At 39.2% G+C, this 12860-nt stretch overlaps 2 protein-coding genes across 7 annotated transcripts in view; one reads left to right on the top strand and one right to left on the bottom strand.

Moving 5' to 3' along the window:
- Window positions 1-2841, top strand: part of gbf1 (golgi brefeldin A resistant guanine nucleotide exchange factor 1) — a 108475-nt gene extending 105634 nt beyond the window's left edge. For 2 of the 3 annotated variants that reach the window (XM_060925862.1, XM_060925860.1), the window contains exons 38-40: window positions 341-518; window positions 669-827; window positions 956-2840. In XM_060925862.1, coding sequence (XP_060781845.1) covers window positions 341-518; window positions 669-827; window positions 956-1212 — 594 coding nt within the window. In that variant the 3' untranslated portion in view covers window positions 1213-2840. Of the gene's footprint in view, window positions 1-340; window positions 519-668; window positions 828-955 lie in introns of all 3 variants that reach the window. The other variant, XM_060925861.1, reaches the window with a different exon arrangement.
- Window positions 2842-3235: 394 nt separating this feature from the next.
- Window positions 3236-12204, bottom strand: LOC132889407 (core histone macro-H2A.2). 4 transcript variants are annotated; one of them, XM_060925865.1, is made up of 10 exons: window positions 12068-12204; window positions 11046-11080; window positions 10748-10920; window positions 9253-9359; window positions 8609-8797; window positions 8341-8445; window positions 6923-7022; window positions 6322-6411; window positions 6027-6201; window positions 3236-3885 (listed from the first exon to the last, which is right to left on the bottom strand). In XM_060925865.1, the coding sequence occupies exons 3-10, from the start codon at window positions 10917-10919 to the stop codon at window positions 3720-3722; spliced, it is 1104 nt and encodes a 367-aa protein (XP_060781848.1). In that variant the 5' UTR covers window position 10920; window positions 11046-11080; window positions 12068-12204; the 3' UTR covers window positions 3236-3719. The 4 variants fall into 4 exon arrangements, with proteins under 4 accessions (XP_060781848.1, XP_060781846.1, XP_060781847.1 ...); XM_060925863.1 differs by having other exon boundaries at window positions 11046-11083; XM_060925864.1 differs by having other exon boundaries at window positions 11046-11104.
- Between the last annotated feature and the right edge of the window lie 656 nt (window positions 12205-12860).

Consider the following 12860-nt stretch of genomic DNA (forward strand, 5'->3'; position numbering starts at 1 on the left):
GATATGTAATCTATGTTCTATTCTGAATAAAATATGGAATTTTGAAACTTCCACATCATTGGATTCCGTTTTTATTTACAATTTGTACTTTGTCCCAGCTTTTTTGGAATTGGGGTTGTATTGTGGGCATTATTTAAGGCATTATTTAACATGAGCATTAATACACCATAAGTAGTATTGACAAAGCAGCACTTGTATTAATTGAAAATTATTATTATTTTTAAATAGTAAACCAAATAATCAATACCGTCACAATTTCCAATATTTACGTTTGGATAATTGGTTAGTCCGATTAGTTATTAACATTAAATAAAACGCTGTAATTAATGTGTATACATAGTTGGAGGCGATCCCCGAGTCTCTGAAGAACATGCTGCTAGTAATGGATACAGCTGGGATCTTCCACAGTGCAGACTCGCGTACAGGTTACTCTGATTTGTGGGAGATCACGTGGGAGAGGATTGACTGCTTCCTGCCCCACCTCCGAGAGGAACTTTTCAAACAAGCTGTTATGCCAGGTATCACAATGCAGACATTTTAATGTTTCACTGTACGGTCTAGAACACGCTTTGACTTCAGAGTACATATGATTTCAGGTTTTCAAACCTTGAATCTTTCTGTCTGTAATAGTCCCTTATTAATTATCGGTGTACCATGACTGTGTGCAGAACCTGTCCCTAGTGTTCCTGTCGAACCTGCTTCTGTTCCCATTTCTGCACCCTCCCCTCCTGTGCCTTCCCCTGCACCAGTGCCAACTACCCACACAGAGCCAAAGACCCCCAGCAGGCCTGCATCTCCTCAGGACATACAAACGCACAGTGCCAATGGTGAGCGTGGAACAATGCGTACTACTCCATACATACAGAAGTACCATGCATGTTAACGAGACAGTGAGTGAAAAATGTACCGTTCCTACCACCATGCTTACCTGATCTTTTCTTTCTAACTCCAACAGGAAATGATAGATCATCTCCAGTGCCCCCCTCCACTCCTCCAATGCCCACTCCAGTTAAGAGCTCATCTGACTCCCCACCCACTCTTAGTCAGTCTCCTCTAATACTCCAGCCCCTAGCCTCTCCACTGCAGGTGGGCGTGCCCCCCATGACGCTGCCAATCATTCTAAATCCTGCCCTCATAGAAGCCACATCGCCTGTACCCCTGCTTCCAGCGCCTCGTCCAACTGAACCTGCTGACACCTCAGAGGTCAAATAGAACATGCACGATTGTCCTTGAGCATCTAGAAGAGGACATTGGAGGATTGGAGACCCTCTCGCACTGCTGTTCTCTCTCTGCATTAATGTGCTCTGACTTTCCTCACAATCGGCACAAACGAATACATAAGGCCAGGACCTGGAAACGGTGATGGAGAGTAAAAGAGAGAGCGAGTGCAAATAACATGCTCTTTATTTCCCCACATAAAACATGTCCATGCTAAGGTATATTACACCCAGTGCTGTTGATCATGCAAGCCTTCGTTAATCCACTTTGCACAAATATTTATTCAGATCAACAGCGTGCAACTGGAACATGGACAGGCCTACAGTGATGGGACCAGGTATGAGACAGATTCAGGTTTATATTTCTACCCATTTGTGCAGATTTAATATATTGAAGATACAGTGTCTTACACTACTCCTAAAATTTATTGGAATATCAGTAAATTATTTTGTTGCGATTCAGCATGATCTGTACTGAATAGTGCATTATTTCTGGGTTACGAGGACTGCAGGAAAATGGAACCATAGAAATGGATCGATCTAGCACTAACGCTCCATGCCACTCAATATAATTTAAACTGTATAATAACAAACAAACATAATTTGTATACATATTTGCTTTCTTAGACTATTACATTATCTTGTGTTCTACGTTGACCATGATACTTTCTGAAATTATCATTTGTCCTGCATTTCATTATTTGGAAATATCTGTCAAAATGTAGTCTTTTTGATGAGATATAATGAATATGCATTCTCTCGAGATCTAACCCAAATACAGAGTAAAATCCACTTGTTCAGTGAACGTAAGTAGAACATTCCAGATTTGTTCCTAAGTCAAGCCTGTCAGATGTGGTTTAAATGGGTGAATATGCTGTTCATGGAAATATGCATGCCAGGTTTTATTTTGTTTTTAGTCCTGATGGGTCTTAAATAGATTGTGAACGGAATTCAGTTTTGGGGTCACATTGTGTTACTATTTCTTATGTTGGTGTAATTCGTTGAAAGATCACATTTCTTATCAAACATGTATACAAAGAAAATTATTTGGAATGGATCTAAACTACAAATCTAGTAAAAAACAAATCCATTTTGTTTAATAAATCAGTTATAACCTCAAGAGCTCTCCATTATTGTACGTTATGCCAGAATAGGTGTCAAGAAGACTAGTTTTTTTTTTTTTTTCCCAGGTCTTACTGGATTTCTTGCTGACTGGGTTCAAATGAGGTTCCTGAATACAGCAAGTATTGCCTAGTTATGAGAATAGGACATAACGTGTGTTAAGTTGGTGTAATTAAGATGAAGAAGATGAAGTCTTTTGCTGCTCAAGTTCAGAATAATTCAGAAATCAGTTGCTTTAACTTGTGAAACTGGGACACCACTGTCTCGTCGTACAAAATAAGTCACTACCCGAAATTAAGGTGGCATTGGAGGGATTTTAGGTAATTCTTTAGTCAACAGGAATGATATACAAACGTGTGTGTGTGTGTGTGTGTATATATGAATAAAATGTACTTTTTACAATCTAATAAATATATAAGTGACTTGTATGGTGATTACTACTGTATACTGGAAAATCCACATAATTAAAATCCCACAAGCCAGTGTTTCTATTCTGCATTACACATCAAGTTACACTCAAACTACAGAAAGCAATATATTTTCTTAGCATCTGATCAGAGGAATGATGACTTTTCTGATTGTGGTGTTGCCATGCTTAACAGTAGTAGCACCTCACCAGGCTGCTGCTGGCTTGAGCCGTTCCAGCTGCATGTTATAAAATGAGAAGTACTGAAAAAATGTTTTAATGTCATAAACGCCTTTTCTCTGAGCTATGAATATTCTAATGATCTTGTCTTTGGATCGTTGCACAGGTGTTGTTGAACATGACCTGCACATTAGTATTAGTCATGAAGCAAGCTGAATATGATGCATGTTGAAAATGTAATGAACTGGATTATAACCAACTCTTCTGTTGCAAACCAGAAACACAACTGCTTGAAAACATGAGCCTGATGTACAGTGTAAAACATCTGTTTTATTTCAAATCAAAACGACGAACACATTTTTTTTCCCCTTAATAAACTAACTGTATCAGAAACTACACAGGAACTCTAGCTGAAAAAACAGTGATTAAAAGTCTTTATACAACATGGAATGTTAAAACAAGCTCAGTCTAAGAACAAAAATGGAACAAACGAACTTGGCCTACTCTAAATGAGTGTCATGAAGGTAACAGTGTAACATAAACGCATATAGTACGTCACTCACAAATACCCTTTTTTATATACCTTCCAAATTTGTTCTGAAACCCAAATAACTACAGCATCTTTTAATCAAACAGCACGTCAGCTGGAAAACGAGCCGAAATTCTGCTGTTAGCCTGGATGCTAACATCTGTCAGTTCAGTTTTCCATAAAAAAATGGCCTACACAGAACTCGATAAAACAGACTAGCATCCAAGCTATGCAAGCTACCAACAAAGAGGCCATTGCGCAATCATCACTTGACATCCATCTTGGTCATTTCCTGCAGATAAATCCCAATGCTCTCACTGTCAAACATCACAAAGTAAATGTTCTTCAGTGAAGATGTGGTTGCTGAAACAAAATGGTTTGAAATGGCCTTCAGTATCAGCTGGGCTGCAGTTTGCTTTGGGAAACCGTTTCTGGAAAAGATTGAAAGAGAACTTTGCTAAAAGACCAACTGAGTCATTTGTTTATGAATATCACATGTTGCTTTAAACAGAGATGACCACATCAAACGGTGACATCTTGACTTGTTTCTTTTCAAATGATAAATACAGGAAATGAGGGTTATGACCAAAGTCATGCTGGAATGTGAGACGGACCATATACCATGTCCTTATGAGCAAAATACTGAACACCAAGTTCTTTAATCATGGTATTGTCAAGTAGTTTCTTCCCTTATGATGTGCATTTAATAATCACTTTTTATGTATCAGAAACTACACAGGAGCTGGAAAAAGAAAAAACTGATTAAAAGCTTTCATACAACATGGAACATTAAAACAAGCTTGAACAAATGAACTTGGCTAACTCTAAATGAGTGTTAAAGATAATATTTATATGGTTTAATTTTTTGTTCTATTTGCCTATAGCTTATATTTTTTGTAAATTAACACCTGTACTGGGAATAAAAAAGTATTATATAAGGAATAAAGCACTATGGGTATGCTGTTAATAATGACTGGGGGGTGTGACTGTGCTTTGAATTGTACAATTTATCTATTTATAGTTGCATTAAATGTTTTATATTAACTCTCCTCCCTGACATTATAGCAGTTGTTCCCTCCCCAGCCTCTCCTTTTTCTCTCATTTGAAGTTAATAATATAAAAAGCTGCAGTTTGTCATGTTAGTGAGAACTGCAAAACACAATGTCCTCTATCCTGACTCTCATGTGGCAGAAAACTTAGTGACTTCACCCACTGCGTAATATTGAAAACCGCTAAAAAGTGCATGAGGGGGTGAGGTAGTGTAAACTCCTGAGAATAATTAGTCTCAATCAGCATTTGAGACTGAACACTGTTTCACAGACTCCCACTCAAGGGCAGGATGGGGAATTGGGCTGCCCACGTCTGATTCAAGGCTGTTAACGTTCAATTTTTGAAAATTAACTTTATGACATGCAGTACCAGTCAAAAGATTGGACACGCCTGCTTGTTCATAGGTTCTTCTGTATTTTGACACTTTCTACATTGAACAATACTGAAGACATCAAAACTATGAAATAACACATGGAATATTATGACCATTTATTGTGTTAAACAAAATGTTAAAAACCCCCAAAATGTTTCATATCTTGGCGTCTTCAAAGTAGCCACTGTTTACCTTGACACTTTACACACTATTGGCATTATCTTAACCAGCTTCATGAGGTAGTCACCTGGAATGCTTTTCAATTAACAACTGTGCCTCGTCAAAAGTGAATTAGTGCAATTTCTTGCCGCCTTAATACATTTGGGATCAAATAGTAAATAAATACAGTAAATAACCCTATTCCACATATCAAGAACGGCTTAACTAAAGAGAAACGACATCCATCATTACTTTAAAATACACTTCATGTCTTAATGAATAAAAATAAAGAAAAAAAATTGAATTAGAAGGTGTCCAAAGTTTTGCCTGGTAGTGCTGATAAGTCCCAAATGATTGACTCTGTATGAGCATCGACCTTGCAAGGTTCAGGATGATTTAAACCAGTAAATGAAATTTTGGACCATTTTCAGCCTCATAAAAGACTGATTTGTATAAAAATGGTAATTTTATCAAGTATTAACACCAACATTGATGTGTTTCATCACAGTAAATTCAGGTCATTTAGTTTACAGTTCAGAAAAGATATTCAAGCGTGCAGTTGCTCTTTAAAAGTACAGCTTTACCTCTAACTCTGATTTAACCGCTGTTAAAAAGTGCTGGCACTGCAGATTCCTCAAAACAACAACAAAAAGCTAAATAAACATCAATCATATACACTTTTGTTTGTTAAATGACATTCTTTAAAATTTATTATTAGGCTTAGATTATGAGGGACGTCTGCCAAACAATCCCTGTGAATAAGTACAGAAATAGAAATGTTAATACAGATGATACAAACGTTAACGTCAGAATGAGCGCATTAATAAAAACCTGTGATTTGAATCTCAGCTTGCACTAATATTAGAGCTGCTGTTATATAAAAATCATCAACACCTTCTGACCAATCTTAAAAAAATCAAAAGTGCTCTAGTTTGTTTATATTACATTACATTATTATATTAATTTCATTTGTGTTGTATAAAGATTCACCTTCCTGTAGGTAGAGAAGGGAAGGCCACAGATCTGAGCTTTTTCTCCTCTGCAGCAGACAGACAGTTCTTAACTGTCTTCTCCAGCTGATCCTCACATTTCTCGGAGCCCCACTGAGGGACATTGCAGTGGATGATGAAACGTGCTGCCATCCCACTGGCCTGGCTAACTGCAACTGCGATGGAGAAAGCAAAAAAGTCAGGGCTCACAACAGTTTGCAAAAAGGAAACAATAGATGGGAAATAAAAATAGACAGTGTACTCCCACTCCCTCTGCATTAGTGTGTGAATTCTACCTGATGCAACCTCCAAGGGGCCTTGTGTTTTTCGCAGTTCTTTTACAGCTTCCAGGAAATCTTTCCCTCCAGCCTTCTCCAGTGCATAACCTGTGTCACATCATAGAGAAACATGACACAAAGCATACATACATACATAAATCAAACAGGAATTAGAATTTACTGTGAGCTACACTGTTCCTAGTGTATGACCAAGCACAAGATGGCAAATGTTTTTGTTTTCCCCCCCAATATGTGCCAAGGTTTGATCACAGTCTGGTGTGATCACTATTTAATAAAAAGCAGCTCCTCCGGTGAGATTGCAATCCCTCCTTCTTATTTTCTATTGGCTTTCCGACATTCATGAATTCACAGGTCAAAGTTCACCTAGAAAAAGTTGGTGCGAAACAGAAGCGTGTGTGTGTCTGTCTTTCTCTTTTAGTGAACTGGCTTTTCTACTGGGTGGATTTTTTTCTTTGCTGGAATAACCGCTGCTTTAGCTGAGAAAGCAGAAGAGCGTAGTTTTTAAGTCGCCCCCATATCGCCATAACAAGGGGTCAAAAATGAGCAACAGCTAAACTGTAAATGTTGGCACCTCTGCGTCATGCTGTTGTCTACTTACCAATTCCATCCTTCAGATCAATCTCTGCATTTGTGGGATTAATAATTCCCTCCACTTTGATGGTTCCAATTCTGCTGATGTCACTCTCTGCAAGAGACAGCTGAAACAGATGACGAATGGCGTAAACATTCTACCAGTATATCAATATTCTGATATATTAATATTCAAAGCTTAAAAAATGTAATACTGAAAAATACTGCTTGTATAAGTATTCTACCCCTTCATACCAGTATAATCACCTTTTGCTGCAGTAACAGTTTTAAGTCTCGTGGGGTAAGTTGCTACCAGCTTTGCACACTGTTTGAGAGTGATTTTTACCCATTCTTCCTGGCAGATTTGCTCCAGGTTGGTTGGATGTTTTCTGACTGCAAGTTTAAAACAGTGCCACAGGTTCTTATTGGGTTTCAGACTCTGGCTTGGTTGTTTTTAACCACTGTGTTGCTTTGGCCTTGTGTTTGGGACTATTGTCCTGCTGAAAGGTGAAACTTCTCCAAAACTAATTTAAATAATAATAAAAATATAATTTTTTTTAAAGCAAACTGAAGCAGACTCTCCCCTTGTATTTTGCTCCATCCTTCCTCCCTTCAATTTGACAAGAAGCCCAGGTTCCATGAATGAAAAGCATCCCCAGAGCATGATGCTGCCTTTAATATATTTTATTGAAGGGATGATGTTGCCTAAATACAATCTCTCAAACTTGGTTTTATCACCCGCCCACCCCCCCAAAAAAAACACGCATCTTCTCCATCATGCTGTCACACGGCTTTTCTTGAGTAACAGTTCTTTTCTAGTCACCCTCAGTTTGCAATTACACAGCTATCTTGAAATGGTTGTCTGCTGCACCTCCACTCTTCTCTGTAACTCCTTCAGAGTGACTGTGACTCAGGTTTTCAGTCATGGCCTTGTCTCAATGGTGCTTGGGTGGTGTGAGTTTGCTTCCACTTCCTCACTATTGATCCAACAGTGTTTAAGGAGATATGCAACCTCGGAGACATAACTTTACACCCGATTCCTAAGTTACTAAATTCTATTACCTAATCTTTAATATCCTTAGAATGCTCCTCAGTCTTCTTTTGCCTTCTGACTGACAATTTCTTCCATGAGAGTTCAACTGAAGTCATTTTAATATTTCACAGGTGAAGGCCAATTATAAGTTAATTCTATCCTCATTGAGATGGAATCTTTCTTTTAGAGCTTCTGGAACCTGGGGGCTGTTTCTTTAAAATACTTCGAAAATTCACTGTCAGAGAACACGAGTTTCCAATAAAAATTCCGACAGAAAGACTATATATTTATCATTTACTATTCAGACAAATCTGATCAATTCCAGAGGGGCTGAATACTTTTGCAAGCACCTGTTTACATTACATTGTTAATGGCCGAGTAAATGACAGTTATGTACACTGTCAAATGAATACCTTTTGCCCAAGGAACAAACTCTTTGCTGCGAGAACGGTGAATCCTTCTCCAGGCCCGTCCTCCATTGTGCTGTTGGTTCCGTCTTTGTCATTCTCTGCACTCTTCTGCAAACAGACAAAGTAAACAAAATAAGCATCTTCTGTACAAAATGCAACATATGTCATAAAGAAATGGAATGATGTGATATAAAAGTGTTTCTTGAAATCACAAAACCACCAGCGTGACTGTGTATAGATAGACTTGCTGAGATAAGTTAGCTGAACTGACCCTTGGTTTACGGCCTGGTTTTCCTCGGCTCTTTTTGGACCTCTTGCTGCTCTTGACGTCTTTGTCTGTCTTCTCTGGCGCTGTCATCTGCGAGTCCACCTTCACTCTTCCTCCTCTCTTCTTGGAGAGCAGCTCAGGGTGGATACGGGGCAGGACGCCACCGTTTGATATGGTAACCCCTCTGAGCAGCTGCACAAAACCACATCAAAATACAAGCTATATCTTATCTTGAAAAGTATGTGACTTAAAAAAAAAAAAAACTAAGCTGGATTAGTGCTATTGTTTTAATCACACCTATTATTTATCTGTGTATGCATACAACATTACTGTGATTAAGAACAAGCTAATGACACTTGTTTCATTTAAGGTCCTGGACACAAGGCAATAAATAAGAAAATTTTAACCCTTTTGTTAAGGTGTTATTGCTATATATGAGCTATCAAAGTTCTATGTATTCTATTAACTGTTACTTTATGGAATAGAATGACATTCAGTTAATAAGCGAATATTTCATTCACATCTGTGGAATGAAACTAATTACTTGGCATTGCAGTAAACAAACACTGCTTTCACCTTCCTAAAACAGGAGGGAGGATGTAAGTTGTGGCCAAAGTTAAGACAATTTCTTCGAAGGTGTACTGTACCTGGTTCAGCTCTTCATCGTTAGCAACTGCTAACTTGATGTGCCGTGGAGTAATTCGTCCTTTCTTGTTGTCTCTGGCCGCATTACCAGCTAGTTCCAAAATTTCAGCTAAACGTGGAAATAATAGAAATAATAAAAAGCATTTACATTCATCTCTTAACACACCCAGCAACTAATTGCATTATATGTACAGTGGATGTAAAAGTCAACACACCCCTGTGAAAATTACAGGTTTGTGATGTAAAAACTGAAACCAAGAAACATCATGTCAGGTATTTTTCCACTGTTAATGTGATATAGCAATCAACAAAACTGAAATGAAAACACATTTTCCTTGTAATATAGCACTCAGTCTTTTTGGGCAAGAGTCAACCAACGTAGCACGTTTTGATTTGGCAATTTTATTCCACATTTACACATAAATCTCTATGTTACTTGTGAGGAAATCGATGAATTGTTTTGATAAATGTGTTTGTGTCTATATAATAAAAAGGAAATCACACATTGGCTTGAAGAGATGATGTTTATCTTCTCGGTGTTGAAAATATTCACCACTCGCAGATAAACTTCATATCTTCGTGCGACCGTGTAATATCCTCTCTCATATATATATATATATATATATATATATATATATATATATATATATATATATATATATATACACACACACAGGGTGTCTCAAAAAAATGTACTCACACTTTAACTGTCCCTAACATGCTGCCTTTTTTGTGTTGCAGGTGTAATTAATTAATCACAGCATGGCAGGAAATTATCGCACCAAACCAAGAACAATTGATGCATTGAAATTGGAAATTGAAAGACAATGTCTCGATATTCCTAATGACCTGTTTCGTGACGTTTGCGAATCCCTTGGTGCGCGTTATCAGCGTTGTCTGGACAATAATGGTCATCAATTTGAACATTTGTGAACATGATTCTTCAATTACATTTGTCTTCTGTATTCGAAGCTATTCCATTTCACTCTATGTTCATAAATAAAGGTTTTCTTGTCATTCAAAGTGTGAGTACATTTTTTTGAGACACCCTGTATATATATATATATATATATATATATATATATATATATATATATATATCCATCCATTATCTGTAGCTGCTTATCCTGTTCTACAGGGTTGCAGGCAAGCTGGAGCCTATCCCAGCTGACTATGGATGAGAGGTGGGGTACACCCTGGACAAGTCGCCAGGTCATTGCAGGGCATATATAAAAATGATGCAGAGCATGCTGGAAGGAGAATGTTGAGGATGGAGCTGCCAGGCAAATGGAAACGAGGAAGGCCAAAGAAGAGATACATGGATGTGGCGAGAGAGGACATGAATGTGGTAGAGAAGGATGTGGAAGACAGGGAGCAACGGAGACGAAAGATCTGCCGTGGCGACCCCTAATCGGGAGCAGCCAAAAGAAGAAGATATAAACCAATTTCAAAATTTTGGACACATTTACTTATTGATAATACTGTACTAGCGCTCACCTGCCAGGTACTCTATGACAGCTGCCATGTAGACAGGAGCGCCCATACCGATGCGGTACTTATGAGTCCCTGTGCGTAAGTACCTCATCATCCTCCCTACAGGAAAGATAACGCCAGCCCGGGCTGAACGTGACAGCTTGGTGGTCTTCTTTTTTCCTCCTCTGGCTGACATGCTGATTTAAACAAAAAACAGTATAACCAGACACTTTACTCAGGCAATAAATGCAGCCTTATAGAGTCAGAGCACAAAGTGAAATTTATACTGAACTTACACAATAAAAACGAGCGGTGATCTTACCTTTCTTTTGGTTCACAGTGTCACTGGATGAGCACCTACTTGAAATAGTTATATACAAGCTGTCAAAGCATGAACAAAATACTGAATATAACTACAACCTTTTATTATAAGGTCATGTTAAGTTTCACAGCACGAGTTATGGTGGGGGTTTTTCCCCTCCTGTTACAGGGAAAGGATTGGCAAAGGAAGAGATATATATATATATATATATAATGTTTTTCCTTCTTAAAAGAATATTTTCAGTAAAAGAGCCGTGAGCTGGTGAGAAGGAGCTCAGCTCTAATACATCACCTGTCAGCTATAGCATTACAGCCAACACATCACTCACACTGAGCTTCACACTGTATACACACGGCCTCTGGAGATTATTTACCGTCACAGGTCAACAGCTCTGTATGAATAAAAGCACCGGATGTGAAAATTTACAAAAACAAGCAGCGAGCTTTGGGAGAGCAGCGACCGCGCGAGCTTTGGGAGAGCAGGCAGGCACTGAGGACCGCAGCGGAAGACGCTTAAAGGAAAACCGCCTGTTTAAAAATGCAAACAAGCAGCACTTCCACCGCGCTCACTGACACTGTAGGATCCGCTCTCTAATAAAAAAGACAGTAATAATTTAAAAAAGAAAAGACAAAACCGAGTGTGCTGCAGAAAAAGGCGCCTCCTCAGTGCCTCGAGCCTGCAGCCTCTACGTGGTCGCCATGACGAAAGCCTCGGCTCAGATCTGCGCACATAAACAGCCGAGCAACAACAACAACAAAAAAGGCATCGCATATTAACTTCACCGCTTTACATAACAAACAACGCCGTCCACTATCGGGTTGATCAAAGCGGCAGGCTGTAGAGAGGCCAAAGCGTTTGGTTTTGAAGCCGCTCCGCCCACGAACTAACCCCCATTTTGTTTCGCAGCCCGCTGCCGTGTACAGTAAGAGCAGGCTGAGGCTCATCTGCACACGGAAAGTGGAACTCGTCCCTCCATCGCAGCCCTCTTAACCAACCTGCTGTTATTATTTACTGGAATTTACCTGTTGTCTCTGACTTAACGCCACATAGAAAAGACAAATATTTCTTTTGACGCTCCGACAAGCAATTCTTGCTCTTATCCGTGTTCTGTGCCCTTATGCTGAGCTCCTCTTCTTCTCAAAAAAAAAAAAAAAGGGATCGCAAACTGGAGCCAGTCGCAGTGTGCCGGCGATGGAGGCAGGATCATGCTCCTGATGCTGCTGAGGGGCAACACAGACTAAAAAAGCCCCTCACGCAATGCATTAAAGAAGGGAAAATACTAAAATTTAAAAATCTGGATTTTTTTTCTTAAAAAAATCTTGTTTTCTTGTTATTTTTAAATAAACACCATGTCCAACCCTATTTTGGTAAAGTTTTTGTCTCGGTGGTGTAGTGGTTAGCACTGTCACCTCACAGCAAGAAGGTCCTGGGTTCGAGCCCAGCAGCTGGTGAGGGTGGAGTTTGCATGTTCTCCTCATGAAGAGGAAACCTTTATTTCTCGTACGCACAGTGAAATTCATCACCTGCATTTAACCCATCTGAAGCAGTGAACACACACACACTCCCCGAGCAGTGGGCAGCCACACTACAACGTCAGCACTCAAGGGCACTTCAGCCCAAGGCCACACCACGTTAACCTAACTGCATGTGAGGAAACTGGAGCACCCAGAGGAAACCCACAGGGAGAGCATGCAAACTCCACACAGAAAGGCCCCTGCTGGGCTTGAACCCAGAACCTTCTTGCTGTGAGGCGACCGTGCTAACCACTACACCCATCCCATCCCATTATCTCTAGCCGCTTTATCCTTCTACAGG

This window comes from Neoarius graeffei, chromosome 7, assembly GCF_027579695.1.
Source record: "Neoarius graeffei isolate fNeoGra1 chromosome 7, fNeoGra1.pri, whole genome shotgun sequence".
NCBI lineage: Eukaryota > Metazoa > Chordata > Actinopteri > Siluriformes > Ariidae > Neoarius > Neoarius graeffei.